This window comes from Rattus rattus, chromosome 5, assembly GCF_011064425.1.
Source record: "Rattus rattus isolate New Zealand chromosome 5, Rrattus_CSIRO_v1, whole genome shotgun sequence".
Lineage (NCBI taxonomy): Eukaryota > Metazoa > Chordata > Mammalia > Rodentia > Muridae > Rattus > Rattus rattus.
In genome coordinates this window covers 99,235,624-99,259,828 of record NC_046158.1, presented here as the reverse complement: position 1 = coordinate 99,259,828, position 24,205 = coordinate 99,235,624, and the positions used below count along the sequence as shown (strand labels likewise).

The 24,205-nt window shown below is 45.9% G+C and overlaps 1 protein-coding gene across 1 annotated transcript; it reads left to right on the top strand.

Moving 5' to 3' along the window:
* Positions 1 to 24,052, top strand: Tgm7 (transglutaminase 7). The gene is made up of 13 exons (XM_032902318.1): positions 1 to 10; positions 7,911 to 8,093; positions 8,937 to 9,182; positions 10,624 to 10,742; positions 12,190 to 12,318; positions 12,405 to 12,582; positions 14,838 to 14,976; positions 18,242 to 18,345; positions 18,737 to 18,979; positions 20,715 to 21,041; positions 21,302 to 21,462; positions 23,284 to 23,417; positions 23,696 to 24,052. The coding sequence occupies exons 1-13, from the start codon at positions 1 to 3 to the stop codon at positions 23,853 to 23,855; spliced, it is 2,133 nt and encodes a 710-aa protein (XP_032758209.1). The 3' UTR covers positions 23,856 to 24,052.
* Positions 24,053 to 24,205: the final 153 nt, after the last annotated feature.

Genomic DNA, 24,205 nt, shown 5'->3' with positions numbered 1-24,205 from the left:
ATGGATCCTGGTGAGTACTGGCAATCTCTTTAACTTTTATGAGGTGTTAAGTTCAGAGAGGGAGGAAAGGGAGGAGTGCAGAGAAGACCAGAGAGCCTGAAGTGGTCACGCATGGTTCACTGTGGAGTTTGTCTCTTTCCTCTTCTTTCCCCACCTTCATTTGGATCTTGGAACCCATTCATACAGTCATCCATTTCTTGAAGCTGTAAACCATCTTGCATTTAAAATTCAGAGCTGGAATGGCTTTGGGAACTCCAAGGAGGACATATAAGCACAGCTTATTTAATAAACATGTTAATTAGTTACTGTCTCTTACTGGTGGACACTTATCTTTTAGTATTCATGCTTACAAAACCATGCAATGGATGCCCTGTTGGTGGAATTTTGCAAGGATGTACAGAAGTATTTTATATGCAAAACTTCTAAAAGAATAAATGTTGCAGCAAGGACAATGTCCACTTAAAATTTTGATGGGCATCAACTGATGTTAAGTCTGATGAGTTTTTAGTCTTACTCTATGAGGCAGCCCATCTCCATAAGCTCTGAACAAAACAGGGGATTGATTCAAGCACTGTCAACAGGCCAAAGGCGAATCTTATTATGGCTTTAGTTTGCATTTTATGAGTATGACAAGATGACTGTTTCTTTCATATTTATAGCTAATTTTATAAATGAGCTGAAAGACTCAATGATTTAACCTGTGCAGTCAACCCAGGAACTGCTTTCTGGTCCATAGCAGCTATTGAAACTACCAGGTTTGGGGTATAAACAATTAAGCAATGACGTAGTCACCATTAAGCAAAAATATTTCAAGGAGGCAGTAAGTGATTTATTGAAAATTAGGTGGTTCCGAGCCTAAGTAACTTCAGACTATGGAAGACAGCAGGTAGGTCCTGGGGCCAGTTACGTTCCAGTCTACTAAGCTACCTGAGGGCTTCAGTACTCTTTATCTATTTGACTGTTTTTGTCTTATTGGTAATTTGAGACAGGTTCTCAGGTAGCTCAGGCTGGCCTCAAACTTACTATGTTTCTGAGGGTAACCTAGAACTTCTGATCTTATTACTTAACCTCTCCAGTACTAGGATTACAAGCAGATTCCACCACATCCCCATGATGCTGGGAATTGACCCCAGCGCTTTGTGCATGCTAGGCTGGTGCTCTATAACTGAGCCTCGTCCAATGCCCCAGCTTCTGGATTCTTTGGTACCTTTGAATAATGGAATGGAAATGGAACTGTGGTTTTTCATTACTGTTTGGCCCCCTTGGGTCCTACAGAGAAGCCTGGATTGGGGGATGGATCCCCAGTTCTTCTAGTAGAACAGCTCCTGTAAGTTCTGTTCATTTCTTTACTCGTAAACACACACACACACACACACACACACACACACACACACACACACACACACAATGTAGGTGGCTGTCTAGAAGGAAGGAGTCGTCTGATCTAGGACCACCTTCCGGCAAAGAACTAGGTTGTTTAGTCAAACTGAGTTTAAACTACTAAGTAGGTAGCATGGGGCAAGTTATTTAACTTTGCTAATCATCTTTCTATTTACCTGTCATGTGGAGTTAGTTACAGCTCTTGGACAATTAGTTGTAGGGATAGAAGGAGATCGTGTACAGAAATCCTGGAGACCTCCTAACACTCAGATACCAGCTACAGACAACTACTGTGGCAGGGACAATGTTTTTAAAGCCGTGGAATTTTGCTTGGAAAACGGGTGTGGTGGAGACACAAAGAGCTTCAGGGAGGGTCAGGGCTGTCTAGACATGGGCATGGTCCGTTTGGAGGCCACCGTGTGAGAAAGTCAGAGTTACTTTATGAGGGTCCAGGAGACAAGATGGGAGTCTGTTTGAGCTACACTCTGGAGAATTCCAGATCTTTGACCAAGACATTTGGATAACTTTTGAGTTATAAGAAAATTTAACTTGGGGTTGGGGATTTAGCTCAGTGGTAGTGCGCTTGCCTAGAAAGCACAAGGCCCTGGGTTCGGTCCCCAGCTCCGAAAAAAAGAAAAAAGAAAAAAAAAAAAAGAAAATTTAACTTTCTCACACTTAAATACCCACAGAACATTCTGGTAATCTCACTACATAGGAACTACTTTATCAGTTTGTAATCTTTGTAAGCTTTAAATTGTAATATTTCTCATTTAACAAAAACTGAAGAAATGAAGAAGAGTGTAGAGTGCATCAAAATTGTCAAATCACTATAATGACAATAGTCGGGGAAAGCAAGCAAGCTAGTGCAGTCACAGAGTGAGGCAGAAGGAAAGCTCAAATCCACCTGGAGTTTGGTGGCAGAGGCCAGTTCTCCTGCTGGCTGTACCATATGGACCTTACCTTTAGTGTCTCTACCTGAAGCATCCCGAGCCTTGGCAATGGATTCCTTTGCTGCCTTTGGTCTTCACCTACACTTGCCGGGGCCTTAGGAAGCCCTGCAAATCAAATGATTTCAACACATATTTATTAACTGCCACACGCCATGGCGACTGGTCCCTGGTACACATGGGTGGTCCCTTCCCTGCTCTTCCCATCCCCTGTATTTAAGTCCCCATTAGCCTGTGACTTAGGTCGTTGCAACAGAAGTCTTGCTGCCATCTCCACCCTTGGCTTTTTCCCCTCTCTGGGCTAAACACCACAGCTAAACTAATCCCGATGTACAGCTTTGATGAGTCGCTTTTGTTCAAAAACCCATCCTTAATCAAAGCAACACTTCCCGAGTATAGAAATGCCTGTTCAAAAACAAAAGCTGATAAACTGAAAAAACTTGAAGGAATGAAACTTTTCCTATAATTATCAGTACCTTTTGTTTTACTTTTGGCATCTAGGGATGATTTCCCTTATTCTTTGATCGTGTGTGTGTGTGTGTGTGTGTGTGTGTGTGTGTGTGTGTGTGTGTGTGTGTGTGCATATATAAGCACATGTTTGCACTCATGTCTGTGCATGTACAGGCAGAGGTTAGAGTGTGACATTGGGTGTTTTGATCACTCTCCACCTCATATATTAAGACAGGGTCTTTCACTGAACCCACTGAACTTGCTCATTCATCTAGTCTGGCTCGCCAGCTTGTTCCAAGGACCCCCCTTCTCTAAAAGGTCTGTTTGAATTTTATATTCCCATTATCATATATGAGACAATCTACTTTTTGCATGTCTTCAGCAAATAGGGTATTGTTATTATTTGCAATGTTTTAATAGATCGCATGATTGTTTGGTTTGTATTTACTTGTAATCTGAGTAAGGTCCTAGCTGTAATGTTTATAGCCACTTGTACATGTTTTGAACTACGTTGGACCCCTTGACTGTCCTTCTGATGCTGCACTCCTTGAAGTTCAAGCGCACAGGCACCCATCCACTCAGCAAACATGATTTAGCACCTGGTTACCAGGGGAGGCGGGAGACAGTGAAGACTAAGGACAGACTCCGGAGCGGGGCCCCTTGGGCTTCAATTCTAGTTCTGGCCAAAACATTCCTTCATGTCAGGAACAATATTGACACTCCATCAGAGAGGATTTTTGAGATATAAATGATTTTTGGACATGAACAGTGGATTGGCTTGCAGTAAAACTTCCCTTAACACAAGCATGGTTTTCTAAAATGCCCCGTTCCAGACGTGGGGGAACCCAGGTTCAAGAGGACCAAGGTCTCTGCTTTTGTGGGGCTAACTCTAGATGCTATGCCGTCCTCTTCAGAAAATAAAGGTGTTGTCAAAGCAAGCAGTCATAGGGTGGGGCATATTCAGTGGCCAAAGAAAGACTCAATCGTGATTGTGATTTCCTCAGAACCAAGACCCAAACGGAGGGAGGCAGCCCGGCCCGAGAGTAGGACGGCTTGGGTTTTGGTTTCTCGAGAATTCCTCCTAGGCAGACAACTGTTTTAATGTCTCCTCCCATCCCTTTTTTAAGGCTGATAATACATCCGGATATAATTTCATCCTTTATACCCTTGTCATTGTGTTAATGGAGTAAGCGCCAGGAGTCTTGTGTCTGAGGCTCGCCTCTCCTCTTATTCACACCATTAGCTCCGATGGGCCCACATCCAAGTCAGGCCTTGTGGGTGCTGACGTGTTTTTCTAATTGATTCTACTGGATTTCCTGCATTGTTGAGCTTCTTCCTGATTCTCTCAGCTTCCCTTTCTGGCTTCTTTGGGAACCTTTCCTTTTATTCTAAGTCATGTCTCCTTGACATGAAAAGCCCTTGGGTGAGCCAACACATAATTATGTTTCATGGACTTAAAGAAAGCTTAAGTGTCTGGTGGTGAATGTATTTCTTCACACACGCAGCCTTGGGCCTGAGAGAAGGCACCTTCCCTCTCTCCTTTGCTTCCCAAACTGGAAGAGGCCTGGGGAAAGGGAGCCGGCTGCCCTTAGGAACTGTGCTCTAGAAGTGGACAGACAATAGCCAGGAAAGAGTGACTTATCCCTGTTCTGTCTTGTGAAGCACAGGTAAGGGCTCCTGGGGCCCTTCACTCCTCTTCAAGATACATTAACTTTCAAGGTAGTTGGGCCTCTGGAAGGCACAGGGTGGAGCACCTTCTTAGTAAGCTCAGGGGTCTTGGCATAACCATTTCGGGTCCCTCAAAAATGTGAGATGTAGTCAGTTACCTTCTAATAGGATCTGGACTTTCAAACTTCACCATGACCCATAATTTACACTGCAACTCTTACAAAAGAAAATTGTCCAAGCTTTTACTGTGGTCCAGGTTTTGTGATATTGTCTATCCTGTTTGTCTTATTGGTCACCTTTCTGTACACAAGTGTGTGTGTGTGTGTGTGTGTGTGTGTGTGTGTGTGTGTGTTCACTTGAATATTAAGCACACAAGTGAGGGTTAAAGGACAACTTTTAAGGAGTCAGTTCTCTCCTTCTGGCATGTAGGTCCCTGAGGTCTTACCTAGGTTACTGTCAGTTGCATCAACCCCCCCTTTCCTTGGTTACACTAGATCCCATAACTGGTGTTGCTAAAATTCTGTCACAGCGGAAGACATAAGCAGCATCCACCTCTTCTCCTAAAACTAAAATCCCAGTAACAAACTGAGACAGGATTCTGACAAAGTTCACTCTGGGGAACCAATGAGTTTATTGGGTTTCCTTACAGGGCACAGGTGAGAGGTTACTTTCAGGGGTGTGTGTGCTCCTCCTTGAATGGGCCGCACCTTACCAGCGACACAGATGAAGCCCTGCCCCAGTCTTCCTTCACTTATCTACCATAGCCCTTTCAGGAGGCCACATGCAACTCAGGAACAAGGAGTGGCTGGAGATCCAGATGAGGGTCTCATGACCCTCCTCACTTTTCCAGAGGGGGTGTCAACAGTCACCAAAGCCCACCCGGAGTAAATAACTCTTTCATAAACAGGCACCGCTGACTCCCTAGGAGAGTGGTTGTTTGGCTTGGAGGATAGTCATTTGAAAGCTGCTAATATGTTGGACTTGTTAGAGGGAAAACCTAATGAATCTCTGTCGGCAATAAATGGACTAGGAACAGCAGCAGCAGGAACAGCAGACAAATCCTAAGTGGGCCGCTTACTGCTCAGAGTGACTAAGAATTACCAGATACTTTTGTGAGACTGAGGTCCGAACAAATACCTCACAGGATGAAATAAGACCAAAACAGAAAACATACCTTGCAGAGCAAGAAGAGTTCTCTTTATAGTTAAAACAGTTCACTTGGCGCTAAATTTTTTTTTATCTTTATTAACTTGAGTATTTCTTATTTACATTTCGAGCGTTATTCCCCTTTCCGGTTTCTGGGCCAACATTCCCCTAACCTCTCCCCTTCCCCTTCTCTATGAGTGTTCCCCTCCCCACCCTCCCCCCATTACCGCCCTCCCTCCAACAATCATGTTCACTGGGGGTTCAGTCTTGGCAGGACCAAGGGCTTCCCCTTCCACTGGTGCTCTTACTAGGCTATTCATTGCTACCTATGAGGTTGGAGCCCAGGATCAGACCATGTATGATCTTTGGGTAGTGGCTTAGTCCCTGGAAGCTCTGGTTGCTTGGCATTGTTGTACATATGGGGTCTCAAGCCCCTTCAAGCTCTTCCAGTTCTTTCTCTGATTCCTTCAACAGGGGTCCCGTTCTCAGTTCAGTGGTTTGCTGCTGGCATTCACCTATGTATTTGCCATATTCTGGCTTTGTCCCTCAGGAGAGATCTACATCTGGTTCCTGTCGGCCTGCACTTCTTTGCTTCATCCATCTTATCTAATTGGGTGGTTGTATATGTATGGGTCACATGTGGGGCAGGCTCTGAATGGGTGTTCCTTCTGCCTCTGTTCTAAACTTTGCCTCCCTATTCCCTGCCAAGGGTATTCTTGTTCCCCTTTTAAAGAAGGAGTGAAGCATTCACATTTTGATCATCTGTCTTGAGTTTCATGTGTTCTGTGCATCTAGGGTAATTCAAGCATTTGGGCTAATAGCCACTTATCAATGAGTGCATACCATGTGTGTTTTTCTGTGATTGGGTTACCTCACTCAGGATGATATTTTCCAGTTCCATCCATTTGCCTATGAATTTCATAAAGTCATTGTTTTTGATAGCTGAGTAATATTCCATTGTGTGGATGTATCATATTTTCTGTATCCATTCTTCTGTTGAAGGGCATCTGGGTTCTTTCCAGCTTCTGGCTATTATAAATAAGGCTGCTATGAACCTAGTGGAGCATGTGTCTTTGTTATATGTTGGGGCACCTTTTGGGTATATGCCCAAGAGAGGTATAGCTGGATCCTGAGGTAGTTCAATGTCCAATTTTCTGAGGAACCTCCAGACTGATTTCCAGAATGGTTGTACCAGTCTGCAATCCCACCAACAATGGAGGAGTGTTCCTCTTTCTCCACATCCTTACCAGCATTTGCTGTCACCTGAGTTTTTGATCTTTTGGTGCTAAAATTTAACTAAGAGGTAAGTCCTATGTTAGACCTCCCACAAATCCTTGCTAATTAAGGCCTCTATTTGCAATCAAGAGCAAGTTCTTGGTCTGATGCAGGCTGCCTGTAGCCCCCACTCACTGATGTAATCTTTGCCTGTAGCTCCCATTTACCGACCCCCTTTTAACTCGATGCATATTTTTGTCTTTTTATCTTATCCTTTTATCAATGAAAAAAACTGCCAACTCTCTCACCCCTTTATCTTCTCTATAAAAAGAATTCAAGAAGCCAGCAGGGGCTGCTCTATGACTTCGGGGAGATGGTGGCTGGCCAGCCTAGAGTGCACTCAAATACAGCTTACTTCGATTTGGACCATCCTTGACTCAGTCCAGGGCTAACACTTTCTCTTTGCGTGTGGCTTGGTGCAGAGGTTCTCACGCATGCATCCTTACTGAAGGCCGATATAAATCCTATTAAATAGGAAACATGATCATCTCCCCATTTTTCAGATGAGCACACTAATGTCTAGGACTATTAGGTGACCTGTCCAAGCAACTTGTCAAGGTGACAGCCTAGAGCTGACTCACTGTAGAAGCTATACACTTGTTTACTGTACTAGGAGAATCTTACACCCATATATAACCACAATGCCTTCTTCATAGACCTGAAATAAAACTGAGAATCAGAAAGTAAGTCCCAGGTAGTCCCACCCCCATACTTCAAAGCAGGGACTTGCCTTATAGCAGGTGTCCAGCTTACAGACAGCTCATTGACTTCATTCATATGAAATCCCAATATGTTATTCCTAAACCAGCAGGATGATAGAAAGAGTGGCTTTCCATTATCTGGGATCCACTTTGTCCTCTGGGACACCAATCCTCCAGCTCTGGTATCCCCAGAATGGATGTTCCTCCTTATCCCTGGCTAGGACCTGCTGAATTGTCCTGAGGTTATCCTGAAATTAGGAGGCAGAGAGGTTCGTGCAGGCAGGTTCCGTATAAATGACTCCGAGTGTCTCGGCTGAGCAGTGACCTGTCCTCCCTCCCCAAGTGGCAGCCTTGGAGCTCAGGTCTGTGGAACTGCAGATCCCCAGGAACAACAAGGACCACCACACCCAGGATTTGGGCTCATCGAAGCTCATTCTGCGCCGCGGCCAGATCTTCATCTTAACGATAGTCTTCAGTCGACCTTTCCAGCCCCAAAAGGACCACCTCACCTTTGTGGCTGAGACAGGTAAGCTCCCTCTGCCCTCAGGTTCCTCAGCTTCCCTCAAAACAGGAAGTTCACCGGGGGAGGGGCTCACCGGGGGAGGGGCTCTGGCCTCCAGTCTCTGAGGTGCCCTCCCCTCTCTTCTGGGACCCCCAAGACCCTTATACCAGTACTGTTGGTCCTGTTAAGGAAATGCTTGTCCGGTGCAGCAAACTGTTTCGTTTTAGCCCAACAGCCAACGTATAAGTACACCGCATGGCATAAAACTCTCTAGGCCTCATTTTAATTCTCAAAGAAGACTAAGTTGGCACCACCAGGCTCTCATTTTACAGATTGGAAATGGGAAAACAAACATACAAACAATACCAAAAAACAAAGGCCCAGAGATTTCTTTCGTTTTTGTTTTGTTTTGTTTTTCTTTTTTGAGACAGGGTTTCTCTGTGTCCTGGAAGTCTCTATGTAGAACAGGCTGGCCTTGAACCCAGAGATCTGCCTCTGCCTCCTGACTGCGGGGATTAGGATTATATTCACACTACCCATCTGAGGCCCCCAAAATCTTAAGTGTCAGTGAAAGTCTTAAACCAAAGGGCTTTGGCAAATGTTGGGAGAAGATATGGATTCTGTCTGTCAGAGCACAGGGAATCACACACCACATTTGTTTTACCATTTTTAAAAATATTAGTGTGCTCACACACTGGGAGACATCAGATCCCTTGGAGAAGTTACATGAATTCTGTCTTACATGAATTCTGGGAACCAAACTCAGGTCCTCTGCAAGAGCCGTGTATATGCTGGGCCACCATCCCTCCAGCTCCATCACACAGACTTTTGAGCCTTCCCCTGGGATCCTCTTTCTCTCCTCCTCAGGACCAGAACCCACAGAGCTTCTGGGGACCCGAGCCACTTTCTTCCTCGTCCAGACCCGACCTGAGAACGTCTGGAGTGCTTCTGACTTCATGATTGACAGCAACTCTCTCCAAGTCTCGATTTTCTCACCGGCGAGTGCGGTCATTGGCCACTACACACTGAAGATAGAGATCTCTCGGGACCAGGGTCCTGGTGTGACTTACCCACTGGGGAATTTCATTTTGCTTTTTAACCCATGGAGTACAGGTAGGGCTTGCTCCCAGCTTGTACAGCTAACTCGACGCATTGGAAAGGTTCTTTCTGGTTCTTCTGGCAAAATCTGGTAGACGATCATTGAATATCTGTGCAATGTATTACTATGTGCTGAAACAAAAATTAACTTTGTGTACATGTGCACCTACATGTGAAGGTCAGCTTGTGTATGTATACACTTACACGTGTGAAGGTCAGCTTGTGTGTGTGTGCACCTACATGTGTGAAGGTCAGCTTGTGTGTGTGTACACCTACACGTGTGAAGGTCAGCTTGTGTGTGTGTGCACCTACATGTGTGAAGGTCAGCTTGTGTGTGTGTGCACCTACACGTGTGAGGGTCAGCTTGTGTATGTGTACACCTACATGTGTGAATCAGCTTGTGTGAGTTGTTTTTCTCCTTCGAGCATGTGGGTCTCAGGGCTGGTCCTCAGGTTGCCAGGGTTAGCAGTAAGTACCTTTACCTGCTCAATTCTCTTACAAGCCCTAAACATCTTTTTAAAATGTTTTCTTTTGTGATATGGGGGTCTTGCTCAGTTGTCTAGGTTGGTCTTAAATTCACAATCCTCTGTCTTGGCCTCCTGGGTGTTGGAATTATAGGCATTCTGCACCAGACCTGCCTGCAGCAATCACTTATAAGGCTTTTTTGTTTGTTTTGTTTTGTCTTGTTCTGAGATGGGCCTTCATCACGTGCCCTACTGGCCCAGGACTCACTCTGTGGACTCACAGGTTATTTTCAAATTCACAGAAATCCACCTGCGTCTGCCCCCTCGTGCTGGGATTAAAGTGTGCAACACCACGTCTGATCCCACAAAGAGTTTTTTTTTTTAAATGGTTTATTTATTTTTATTTCATGTGCATTGGTGTTTTGCCTGAATGCCTATGTGAGGCTATCAGATCCCCTGGTACTGGAGTTACAGATGCGAGCTGCCATGTGGGTGTTGGGAATTGGATCTAGGTCCTCTGGAAGAGCAGCCAGCGCTCTTAACCACCGAGCCAGCTCTACAGCCTCCCACAAAGAATTTTTAATAACATAATGAAAATATCCATATTTTAACATCAAGTGAGATAATTTTGAAAGTGGAATTCGATTTGATTCTAACTACTTACACACGTGCATACGGCAAGAAAATGGAATATATTATAATGTAATGCTGGGTATTTCTAAGTAGTGGGAATGAGTGACTTTTTCCTGTAGTTTCCAAGAGTCTGAAATAATCTTATCATTTCATAATCTATATTTTTATAGCAAAGATTTTGTTGCTAGCCTCTGGAGACGCTGGATTTTAAGAGGATCTAGTCTTAATCTCTGTTGCCCGCAGTCAGCCATTGACTTTCTGTTTCAGAAAGATGTTATTACTTTTATGCTGCTTTTATTTCATGCTTGTCTTTTCCCTTGTGAGTTTCTCTTTTCTCTCCTCTCCTCCTTCCTGCCCAGAGGACGATGTCTACCTGCCCAGCGAAGCACTGCTGCGGGAGTATATCATGTGTGACTATGGCTTTGTTTACAAGGGTCAAGCAAATTCCATCACCTCCAGGCCTTGGAACTACGGGCAGGTAACACCACCTCCCGGAGGGAGGAGGGGCTTGTTGGGGCTGTGAGCTAAGGAAGGGCTCTGTGTGAGGTGCTGGCCAATTCCCCATCCAATACGAGGGGCAAGCAAAGAAAAGATGGCTTTCCTTTCAGGGTTTTTAATGCTTTAGTAAGAAAGCACGATGAAAGTGAACCTACGACTGTAATAAATGTTACATTTATTACCGGCCCTACTATGACCAGTTACCAGCCCTACTAGGGGCAGGTTTATGACAAGCCTTGCATTCTTCTATGATTTGAAAGCAACAGCCCATGAACCAATATCTCCTATCACTTCATTTGGAAACAACTTTTTTGTGTATGGGTGTTTTGTCTGAATGTATGTCTGTGAACCATGACTATATTTATTTAACAAGCTTTAATGGCAAAATAACTAAGCAGTATTACTCTATTAAAGGTATCATCCTCCTTAGCAAAGGTGCACCACCACCTCCTGGCTTGGTTATGTTTTTTAAGGTGGGTTCTCCCTGCCGTGGTTACCCAGGTTAGCCTTTAACTTCCTGTAGAGCACAGCCTGGCCTTAAGTGTTGAAATCCCCATCTCTGTGCTGCAACACTCCCATTCTTGTATAACTCACCATGAAAGATACTTTCCATGCTTTAAAACTGTTGGGAAGAATTTTAAAGAAACACTATTTTGAGACTTTAGACAGCATATGAAGTTCAAATCTTGGTATCTATATCCTGTTGTTGCCCTGTGTCACGTGCTCCAGCCTCTCACAGATAAGGTAGATGTTGGGGTGGGACAGCTCAGAGTCCAGGATCTGGGCCTGGGTAGAAGCTGAGTTGGTCAGCTCTCCAGCTGTCCTGTGCTCGGGCCACCAGGGCCAGCTCTCCTGTTCGGCCCAGGAGTGGTGCAGGGTCAGCTCTCCTGTGCTCAGGCCACCAGGGCCAGCTCTCCTGTGCAGCCCAGGAGTGGTGCAGGGCCTGCTCTCACGAGTGCCGCAGCAGGCAAGCTGCTCTATCATTTTCAGTCTGGGGCTTCAAAACCCTTCTCTCCCATTTTCTCAAATCATTTGCATTTCCATCAAGAGTCACGCAGCTTAATTATTTGCACTTAAGAGCACTGGCTGCTCTTTTAGAGGACCTGAGTTCAGTTCCCAGCACCCACCCACAAGGCAGATTACAACTGTCTGTAACTGGAATTCCAGGGGATCTGACACCCTCACACAGACCTACATACAGGCAAAACACTAATACACATGAAATATAAACCAATAAACAGATAAGACTTCTGATCCTAGTACATTTTCTTTGATTTGCATCCGAAATGTGACTGTGTCTCTTGGTAAAGGCCCCAATGTCCCCATCTCACGAACACATCCCCCCTTAAAAGCTTGTTAAGGCCCAAGTTCCTGGACTCTACACATTTTTGCTTTTCTCTGATTTCACCCTTGAAATGACTTGCAAGTTTGAAGAGGACATCATTGATATCTGCTTTGAGATCTTGAACAAGAGCCTGTATTTTCTAAAGAACCCATCCAAAGACCATTCTCAGAGAAACGACGTGGTGTATGTATGCAGGGTGGTAAGCGCTATGGTAAGAACAGAAGCTTCCTGCCCCCACCTGAGGACAGCCTGAGCGTCTCCTGAATGTTGTACAAACTACCTGTCTGCTCTTTGCAGATCAACAGCAATGACGACAGTGGTGTGCTTCAGGGGAACTGGGGAGAGGATTACTCCCAGGGCACCAGCCCTCTGGAATGGAACGGCAGCGTGGCCATCTTGCGGCAGTGGTCGGCCAGGGGAGGACAGCCTGTGAAATATGGACAGTGTTGGGTCTTTGCCTCTGTTATGTGCACAGGTGAGTGAAGTCTCACCCACTGACTCTTCCTGACTTCCCCTTTAGACCAGGCTATGATAATACTTACCCTCAGAGTCCACTGCAGCCATTAAGTGTCTGGCCACCAATGGCCCATAGCTAAGGAACGGTGTGCACATGAGTTCTTTACCTGCACACTAACCAGTCTCCAGGGGATGATCTTTGCAGTCTTTTCACGATTTCTTTGTGAAGACTATTAACAGTGCATACCTGAGCTGGGTGTGGCGGGTCATGCTTGTAATCCTACCATTTGAGAGGTGGAGGCAGCTGGATTCTGAGCTTCCTTGGCTACATAAGGAGTTAGGCTAACCTACACTAGATGAGAGACAGACAGACAGACAGACAGACAGACAAAATGGTGGTCATTTGGATAGAACAACTTTCAGTCCTCACAAAAGGCGGAACAGTTTTTCCCATGACCTGCTCAGCTCAAGGTGAGTCTGCAGTGGGCCAACAGGTGGATGTGCAAGCAGTAACTTCCCAGATACCCTAACCGCACACCTAGACCTCCCCGAGAGACTCGCCTTACAATTAGGGCTTTGCTGCCTTGCTAACTACTTTTCAGGACCAGGGACACTTTACTCAATTGAGTGCATTCTCAACTGTTTAGAGTACAGTGCCGGGCTGGAGAGATGGCTCAGCGGTTAAGAGCACCAGACTGCTCTTCCAGAGGTCATGAGTTCAATTCCCAGCAACCACATGGTGGCTCACAACCATCTGTAATGAGACCTGATGCCCTCTTCTGGTGTGTACTTGTATATAATAAATAAATAAAAAAAAAAAAGGGTACAGTGCCAAATTCTTGGCCCAAATATCTGGAAAGATGAAGAGACTAGAGTACCTGTCTCCCCATGCAAAGTAGAGAGCTTCCACAGGAGGGGGTGGGACATAGGGTGAGAACAGGCTGCTGCTAACATCTGAGCAGACATCAGGAGACATTATCAGCTTACTCGTGAGCTGGGGCTGAGGCTACTCTGGCCTCCTGTAGCCTTCTGCCTTGGCCTGGAACGTCCTCAAAGGTAGCCAGGTGGGCAATATTGAGTTCACCTTGGACCTTCCAATTCTAGGAGGAGCAGGAAAAGGACTAGATCCATGGCTTGGCCCCCTCTCCAAGCCTTTCTGTCCTCACAGGCCACAGAGTAATGGGGATGTTCAATAGAGAGGACCTAGGCTGCCTTTGGCTGCCTGCAGGCCAGCTCTGAGTCGGTGCACCCTGCAGGTTTGCAGAAAGTCCAGACGCAGTGGTGGAGACGACACCCAACTACTGACAGGTGGTTCTGCTGGGGGGCCGGTCAGTGTGTAGAGACAGAAAGACTCTTATTCTTATTCCCTTTACTTAAAAACAAACAAAACAACTTTGTGACTTTCCCAGCAACTCCATTAGACACTGCCTGCCCTCCTAGCAACAGTGGGGTAGGAGAGGGACATCTTTTAAACTTACCATACTGACAGGGGTGAGGACCTAGTCCCAAGACTTGCTCAGCTCTTGAATACACCTACTGGTTGTAGGCAGTTAGTAGGTGTGTAAGCATGGGATAATGTCTGCTTTGGGCAAATGTGGCTGTGAAATCATAGCTTTACATACCATCCTGAGGAACCACAAGAGGGAGCTGTTGGCTTAGCAAAGACAGTAAGTAGCTCCTAATCTCTGATGTCATCCACTGCATCTCTGCAATGGAATGAGTGTTCTATCTATAGCCACTCTCTTCCTTGTTTGTTTAGCTATTTATATAGGGTGCAGTGCTGAGGAACGAACACAGAACCTTGTGCACGCTGGATCCCCAGCCCTCTAATTTCTTTCTTTCAACTCTTTTAAGTAGAATGACAGATTCACAATTTCAGAATTGAAAGTCAAGCAGTTCAACTGTTCACTTACTTACAAGGAGACTAATCAGAGAAGTTAAATTATTCCAGCTCACATAATTTCTCTTCTGAAACTGGTCAAACTTCTCTTTTTCCTTTTAAAATTCTCATGTGTTTTGGTCTCATTACTTTTAACTTGGAGAGCTGCTGAGAAAAAAGAGTGGGGAATGAGAAGCTAATTGTTGATTTAAATTGCTCACAAATGATTGCTCACTTCATGGATGGATACCACTGGTGAGCAGGTGGACAGGAGCTTATCTTCATTCTGCCCTTTGAGAATAAAACGGTTGCTGCAAGTATGAAGGTAAACTGTGCATGGAAAGGTAATAATTCTGCCCGACATGAGCTCAGCCATCCCTCCTTTCTTCCTGCAGTAATGAGATGCTTAGGTGTTCCAACCCGAGTGGTTTCCAATTTCCATTCTGCACACAACACGGATGGGAACTTGACCATCGACACCTACTATGACCGAACCGCAGAAATGCTGCCGGCTCAGAGGCCAGACAAAATCTGGTAAGAGGTTTTGTTTGCTACAGCTCAGCACTGTCCCAGGCAGGGGATGAAACTGATTTGATTTGCCTCGGATGTGTGACTGTCCTGTAATACCTCGTTTACAGAATGATGTTTAGAGATGTTTAGAGAATTCCCCAGCCCAGGAGGCCAGTCTGGCTAGTTAGATCATCATAGGAAACCCATTCAGACATCATAGGCATCAGAATATCATCCTGCACACTTGGGAAATGTGAACAGCTGTGTGTCCTGCTCACTGGCCTCTCTTTGAGGCTTTTGGCTGTTACCGGCCAGTCTCCCACACCCCCAGGAGGCAGAGCCAGGACTTACTGGTCTGGATTTCTCTGCTTAGCTCTTCGACCTGGCTTTCTCTCTGGGGCTTGGACAGAGGGAGCTGTTTCTGTATCTTGACCATTTCTTTCTCTGTTCTCTTCCTCTCTGCCCCACCCCAGGTCTGCTTCCCTGCCCTCTCTTTTCTATTAGTTTCCAGGTGTGAGAAACCGAGCCGCACTTTCCTCTGTAAAGCACACATAGTGCCTTCTTCACAGGGTCGTCAGGGCCGGAGGGCAGAGTGCAGGCGAGGTTTTACAAACTGGGATCCGCAGACTGAAGCCTGAGTCGTAACTGGCTCAAGATCAGTGGGCTACCTGAGAGGGCTGTATCCTTTCCTTAGAACGCTGCCTACATAACTGAATGTGTGACTGAATCTTATCCAGAGAATACCAGACAGGCTGCCGTCAGTGCTCACTCAGGGTGAGGGGTGAGGGGTGGGGGGTGTCTTCAAAATCTCAGCATAATGAAGAAAGGCTGAGGAACAGATCCAACATCAAAGGAAGCTAAGATATTACAAGAAAATGCAATGTGTGAGTTCAGCCTGAGTTCTGTAGGGCAAAAAGACTACAAAGGACATTATTAGGTCAACTGACAAACCGAAATACAGATAGCAAAGTGACTATAAAAAGGTTTCATTCATACATGCTAAGGCTTGTTAACTGTCCAAGGTTATACATTATTCCTTGGGCAAATATATATATATATACACACACACATATATACATACATACACACACACTATTCTTGGGCATATATATGTATATATGTATATGATATGTATATATATTGTATGATATATATATGATATATAATATATATACATATGTTATTAACAGATAAAATTTTTTGTATTGTTCTTGCTACTTTAAGTTGCCAATTATTTTTGTAAATATTTAGTTTTTATAAGATACACACTTTTCAAGTTTAAATTTTTTATTTTATTTATTTTATATCCCAACTGCAGTTTCCCCTACCCTGACCTCCCCTCCATCTAGTCCTCCTCCGTTTCTCTTCAGAAAAGGCTGACCTTGGTATATATCAACCAGCCATGGCCTATCAAGTTGTAGTAACACTAGACACCTCCTCTACTATTAAGGCTTCACGAGGCAACGCAATAGGAGGAAAGGGTCCCAAAGACAGGCAACAGAGTCAGAGACAGCCCCTTGATCCCACTGCTAGGAGTCCCACAAGGAGACCAAGCTACACAACTTAACATGCAGAGGGCCTGGGTGAGGCCCATGCAGACTCCTTGGTTGCCCGTTCAGTCTCTGTGAGCGAGGGCCCAGGTTAGTTGATCCTGTCATTTTCCTTGTGATATCCTTAACCAGTCTGATCTCTACAATCCTTCCCTGCCCCCTCTTCCGAGGGATTCCCCAAGTTCTCCTAATGTTTGGCTGTGGGTCTCTGCATCTGTTTCCATCAGTTGCTGGGTGAAGTGTCTCCGATGACAATTGGCGATTACTTTTTAAAAATTCCCTTTTCGATTTTTTACTCATTTGCCTACAATTGTATAAATTGTATGCGACATATCACAGTTAAAAACTCATTTACATGTAAAGTATTTTATTTCATTGCCTGGTACTATGTTACATAAGGACATTTTAAAAATTATTTCTTTTATTTCCTTGTATAAGTATAGTCCTCACACCTTGCCAAGGGAACTTCTCTTTGCTACAGGTGGAGACCATAGAAAACCAGGACCAGTCAAAATGGCGAGTTGTAGAGCCTAGCCCCACACATACATCAGAGCGTCTTTTTACAAGCTATATTATATTATGTGTTGAGCCCATTCCTCCCAGACCCTGGCCTCCTCCTTTTTCCCCTTCTTGTTATCCCCTTTGTTCCCATGGCTGGTTTCACTTGTATTTTCATATAATATTTATGACATACATGTGTGTATGATATAATATATACACACATACTTTTATGTATCTATAAAAATCGAATGGCTGGCACGATTGCTCCGTGGGTGAAGATAATTTTTGCCAAGCCTGACTTAGAGCCCAGAACCTGCAAGGAGGAAGGAAAGAACTGACTCCCAAAAGTTGTCCTCTGACCTCCATATCTGTGGGCGTGCACACTCTCTCCCAAGATAATTGAATGTTAAAAGATCGAGCTCTAAGAACTACGATCGAGTGAGGCCAAGACATTTGATTTTCTGATACTGGCCTAACTTGCTTAGCGTAGCTGTTCTCAGTCGCTTCTATTTTCCTACAAAAGACATGGCTGTGTTTTTCCTCTGCTGACGGTGACTGTGTCATTTCTGCAGACTGCTTTTAGCAGTATAGCCAATTTTACGATATTAACTCTTCCAATTTGTAAGCACAGCAGGCCTTTTTAAAAATATTCTAGGGTTGGGGATTTAGCTCAGTGGTAGAGCGCTTGCCTAGGAAGCGCAAGGCCCTGGGTTCGGTCCCCAGCTCCGAAAAAAAAAAGAACCAAAAAAAAAAAAAAAAAAAAAAAAAAAAAAAATATTCTAGCGTCTTCTTTAATTTCTTTCTTCAATGTTCAAGTTTTCATTGCAGAACTCTCATTTCCTTGATTAGATTTATTCCAATATACATATGCTTTTTTTTTTGAGGCAATTGTGAGTAGGATTTTTCCCTTTATCTATTTATTTACTTATTTATCATCTTAATTACTTAATGAGACAAGGTCTTTCTAATGCAGTCCTGGCTATCCTGGAAACTCTATTTGTAGCCCAGGCTAGTTTCTAACTCATAGAGATCCGCTTACCTCTGCCTCTTAAGTATTGGGATCAAAGTCATGTGCCACCACTGCCGACTCCTGGATTGCTTTCCCTATTATAATTACTTTCTTATACAAAGTAGAAGAAATTAGAGTTATAAGCCAACGCCATAAAGTACTCTGCATGACGTCTGGGGCCTGAAAACCCTTAGGAAATATTAGCTATGGTTCCTTCCCCATTCTGCAGGAACTTCCATGTCTGGAACGAGTGCTGGATGATCAGGAAAGACCTTCCACCAGGGTACAACGGCTGGCAGGTTCTGGACCCCACACCCCAGCAAACCAGCAGTGGTGTGTAGGGATGGTGTGCAGGGGCCAGGCTCTCTTGGGGTGGGGGGAATGAGAATGAGCACTCATATAGCGGGGGTGGGGGGAGCAGTTCCCCACTTCCCTCATGTCCCAGGGAGGGAGCCTAGACAGTGTCAGACCCAGGTATAACCACTGACATCGGGGTTTCCGGGATGAGCAGCGAGCATCTCCATTCTTTCCCCACCTGTAAAGTCAGGAAGATAAGGGTCACAAATTAGTACACATAGTACATTTGGTGAATTGGAGAAGGCCCTGGTGTGAGGGATATCATTACCTCTGCCTTCACTTCTTATCATCTCCCATGAACACACCCCTTTGGCTTGGGCCCAGGTATCTATCGGCATCCATGTCCCACAGTTTGCTTCCTCCCCAGGGTTGTTCTGCTGTGGCCCTGCCTCTGTGAAAGCCATCAAGGAAGGGGACGTCCAGCTGCCCTATGATACCCCTTTTGTATACGCGGAGGTGAATGCTGATGAGGTCGTTTGGCTTTTTGAGGGTGGCCAGGTCCGGGAAATCCTGGCCCATAACATCAGCTACATCGGGAAAGCGATCAGCACCAAGATGGTTGGGTCAGATGAGCGCCTAGACATCACCAGTTCCTACAAGTATCCAGAAGGTGCCTGGACCTTGGATTTGGGAGGGTGTGGGAACCCAAGATTAACACATCACCATCTCCTCCTTAGACAAACTCCCAGGGGACTGGGAGATTTTGAGATCCAGAGTACTTGATCCTGGAATAGATTTGCCTAGATTTAGCAAATAAAAATATAGGATGCTCAATTAAATTTGAATTCCAGATAAATTAAGACAAATACATTATTACTATAAATATGTTGCGAATGACATCTTTAATTTTAATTACACTTATTTATTGGGTACATGTGTAGATGCACATGCATGTATGTCGGTAAGAACATGTACCACAGTGTGTGTGTGTGTGTGTGTGTGTGTGTGTGTGTGTGTGTGTGTGTCAGAGGACAGTTTATGGAGGTTGGTTTTCTCCTTCCATTACGTGGAGATTGAACTCATATGAACCTTGATAGCGGGTGTTAACCCTGTATGAGATATCCTTCTGCTAAAAAGAACTCACTGTTTATCTGAAATTCAAATGAGCTGGATATAGTTTACAGCGTGTGTTCCAAATATTGCATGTAATTTATAAAAAGATTATTTCTTGTCTTAAGTTCACATTTAATTGGAGGTCCTGCATTTTATCTGGTAACTCTATCAGGGTCACACATCTCTCTCTCTGTGTCCATCACAGTAGAGGTGGCAGCAAAGGGAGAGATGGACACTCAGGAGGGACAGAGCTCTGGGCCTGTAGAAGGGGGCAGACAACCCTATGGAGAGCTGTGGTGGCCTCTGGCCACCTGAGAACTAAGCAAGGCTCTGGTGTGCGTAGGTGGGCTAGCCTGCATCATCTTCCACGCCTGTAGGTGGGCTAGCCTGCATCGTCTTCCACGCCTCCACTTCCTCATCAGTGAAGTGAGATCGCTCCCCTCAAAGGGCTAAATGAGCTAGCGTAAAGAACACACTGGAAACGTAGTAGGTCCTCTAGAGGAGTCCACAGTCTGGAATAAGTTTGAGTTTTGAGCCTGGATGTTGAATTATCCCCAAGGGAAAGAGATGAAGTTCTATCTAAAAGATTTGAATATGTATTTTAGGGGAGAGAATGCAGGCAGGGAAAAGAAGCCTTTGGCCTTGATGATGATGATGGTGGTGGTGGTGGTGGTGGTGGTGGTGGTGGTGGTGGTGATGATGATGATGATGGCAATGATGGTGGTGGTGGTGATGCTGATGATGTTGGTGATGATGATGGTGATGATGGTGGTGGTGGTGATGGTGGTGATGCTGATGATGTTGGTGATGATGATGGCAATGATGGTGGTGGTGGTGATGATGCTGATGATGTTGGTGATAATGATGGCAATGATGGTGGTGGTAGTCGTGGTGATAATGGTGATAATGATGATGATATCCATGACCATAACAGTACTGATGGCAAAGAACCACACTGAATCTTACATTCAGCAATAACATGATCTAACTTTTTAGCAACTCTGGGCAACCCAATATCGTCCCTGGTTTCCATATAACAGAATCAAACACTGAGAGCTGAAGAGACTGTGATAGAGCAAGGGGCTGACGCCAGCACTGAGCAGCACCAGCCTCATCTCAGCCATGATGATATAATATGCTTCTCTGTATGGCTACTCACTGTATATTACGTGGTTAGTTAGGGCTTCTGGCTGGCAGCCGAGAGTTCAGTCATTTGTTTTCCCAGAAAGGTCATTGATCTCCTCTGCCCTACCTGACTGATGTCTTTGTTCTGTGTGGATCTGTTCTGCCAGGATCCTCTGAGGAGCGGTCTGTGTTCATTAAGGCTTCCTGGAAGTTGCTGGAACCGAGAAGGAACTCCTCATCTCTCCTGGATCTCTTAGGGTCTGAGAACTTTAAGGATAAACCCGTGCAGCTGCAACTCCACCTGGCTAGGGCACCCATGTGGGGCCAAGACGTGCAGCTCATGCTACACGTCCGGAGGGTGCCAGTCAGAGACCATGTTCAGGGCCCTGTCGGACTGACGGTGCGCTTTTGTGCACAGGCCCTCCTGCATGGGGGCGGCACTCGGAAACCGTTCTGGAGGCACGTGGTACACTTGAATGTGGATTCTGAGAAGGGTAAGTTTGTAGCAGGCATAGACGTAACCTGTGCAGAGGGAGCTTTGGGTCTGTGGATCAGGCTGGTCCAGTCTAGCCACGTCACGGAGAACCCCTCTCCCAGTACACATCGCGCAGTCGGGGAAGCTGATGCTACTAGACAGTTGGGTGCCAGTGCAGTTCCTGTGGCACCATCCACACATTGGACAATGACCTCTGAGTGTAGTCCTTCTTCCTAGCCCCTCCCTTGGACTCAAGATGATGTTTTTGCCTACGTTTAGAGCTACAGTGGCCGCTCCTGCTGCCCTACAGCAATTACAGGGACAAGCTGACAGACGAAAATCTGATCCATGTGTCTGGCATCGCTGAGGTTGAAGAGACAGGGCAGTTCATACTGGTCCTAAAAGAGTTCTCTCTGGAGCCTCCCTACTTGTCTATTGAGGTGAGGTCTCTGGACACAGATGGGGACACACAGGCTCTAAGATGTTCTCATGGGCTTGCAGGGGTACCATGCCCTGTCACAGATGATGACAGTTGGTCACTGAGGCTTTATTCTTGATCCTAGGCAACAGGCTGAGAGGTGGTAGGCTCTGGTGCTCTGCCTATAGCAAAGCGTGGGGCATGAAGGCATCTTAGGGAGGTCATGTTTTGCAAAGGGTGGTGAGGAAGATGCTGTGTAGAGAACAGATGCAGGCAGGTTACCTCAAAGGTAAGTTAAGAAAGGAGATTCCTTCCCAAAGGCAGAGATAAAAAATGACACTGATTTGGGATGTGAGTGAATGTGAGGAAAGGAGACAGATTTAAGACAGACTGTATGGTTAAATTAAAAAGATGACTGCGGATAAGATGTGGTGTGCCACAGAAAAGAAAGGAAGAAGTGAACTTCAGACATTGAGACCCAATGCCGGAGTGGCTTAGGTGGCATTAAAGTGAAGAGAAGCTCCACGAAGGAGGGCATGTGTCCTCGTCTCCGGCCACCTGAGCTGCTCTCCTCCAAAGCCTTCTTCCCCACCTCTCCATTCCTCTTCCAAAGTCTTTCCCACTGCCTTCCCCAAGTCCAACTCTGTGCCTGGCAGCCTGGTTAACAGTGTGTCTGACACAATCCAGCCGAAGACTGTTGGACAGTTCCATATCGGATCAAGTCAGCGGGCACATTTGTGGTTTTCACCGGGGCACACTCTCAGGTTGTCAGGGCAGGTGCTGCTAGATGCCCTCTGTGTGAGGCAAACAGCAGGGCAGAGTTACAAATACAGACATGAACTTGGTGCTGAGGCAGGGCCCTGCTTGCTACCCAGAGCAGAGCCCCAGTTGTAATGGGACCAAGTAGGCCATGGCTTTGTCTGCATGGCTGTAGACCTGTAGGTGGTACACGTCATGGTGCTGGGTTCCAGAGTTATTTTTGCCCGTGTGGCTTTGACACCCTCTTTGGAGACTTAGTTCTTTTGTTTGAGTTTCTGGCAAGTTAGGATGTGTTCTTCCTCTTCTTCAATACTCTGGCCAAGCATGCTCTCTAAACATGACCTCAGTGTGATCTGGGTGGACAGAGCACATTTGGGTCCATCACTCATTCACTGATGCTCGTCATCCTGATGATAGTATCCTGGGCTCCAGGACTGAATCCCTGCCTCCCATTAACAGCCAAGGCCATGCTACCCCCATGACACAGAAGCACCGTACTCAGCTGGGGGAGTGGAGGACAGGACAAGCATGTCCTGCTGATATCTGGAAAAATACAACAGGCTGGGAGGAGGAGCCTGGGCTAGGATCTAAGACCTCTAGGTTAGGTCTCATCGTCAATGTGTCTTGGGATCTTGGCTTATTATTTCCTTGCTGGTGGAATGATATTGCTAATGGCACATAGGTGGCACATATGACACTCCTTTCCAGTCCTATGCAAGGGCTAGATACTACTGATCAATCCTCACTGGTTGGATTTGTGCTTGGTCTCCTACTTAGCACATGCTAGACACCTTTGTGTCTCGTGAAGTACCAATCCTTTGGGACCAGCACTTCAGTTGAAATCCAGCAGGCATCTTCAAATAGATGGTGGGAGGGAAACCCTATACCCAGTCCTGATGTGGCAATTCCTAGAGCATCCTGAACTTCTAAAACGGGTGAACATATGTGTTAGTTTGAGCTATTCTCCCCCACTAGTAATGCCTGCACTCTAAGCAGTCCCTGGTGGTCACAGGAACAGTCGACTGAGTGGGGTGTGGCAGTGAGGCCGGGGGGCCTAGGGCACCTCTGTCTTTTCCCCACACAGGTGTTTGAAAAGGCTGAGGTGGGCAAGGCCCTGAACATCCACATCACCCTCACCAACACCCTAATGGTGCCTCTGAATAACTGCACCATGGTTCTGGAGGGGAGTGGCCTCATCAATGGGCAGATGACAAAAGAGTGAGTAATACTGTCATTGCCCCTCCCCAGTCTTCCTGCGTTAGCGATCTCTGAGGGGCTGTGCCTCATGGGACCACTGGATCCTCCTCAGTCTCTAGAGACCGCTTTCTGGTCCTCACTTGCCCAACCTCAGGAAGCTAGCGGTTTGGTAGTACAGGGGGCTGGGTGTGCTACTCACTAAGCAGGTCTCCCCGTCCCATTGCCCACCCGGTCCCATTGCCCACCTTGTCCCAAACGGCCAATTCTCCAGGCTCCAACAGGCTGCCTTTCACTTTCAGCCTTGGGACTCTGATGGCCGGACACACCATCCGAATTCAACTGGAGCTTTACCCCATCAAAGCTGGGCGCCACCAGCTACAAGTCCTCATCAGCAGCAGTGAGGTCAAGGAGATCAAAGGCTACAAGGACATCTTCATTGCTGCAGCTCCAGCCTCCTGAGGCCTTCCTAATGCCCTCCCCAGTCCTTGTCCCAGCCCTGCTTCCTACCCCCCAGCATAGCCTCACAGCTTTCTACTTCTCAAGGTGGTTGGTGTCTTTGTTAACCTCTGTGGTGTGGGTAATAGAAACTCTGTAGAACCGCTGTGCATCATGGGAAGAAACAATAAAGATGTGTTCAATCTCTCCTCTGCTAAGAAGCCACTGTGTGGGCCCTCTCTGTTCTTATGTTCTCATTTTCTCTTTTTTTCTGTTAAGGGCTTCATCCACAAACTAAGCCCACAGGACCTTCTCTAATGTTGTTTCTCCACATTTAGTCTTCCAGGTTTCTCCACTTAACCTGCAGGCAGAGG

Coding starts and splice junctions, on each gene's coding strand:
- Tgm7 (XM_032902318.1), top strand. Junction 10,743..12,189: donor GGCCTTGGAACTACGGGCAG/GTAACACCACCT, acceptor ATGACTTGCAAG/TTTGAAGAGGACATCATTGA. Junction 14,977..18,241: donor CAGAGGCCAGACAAAATCTG/GTAAGAGGTTTT, acceptor CCCATTCTGCAG/GAACTTCCATGTCTGGAACG.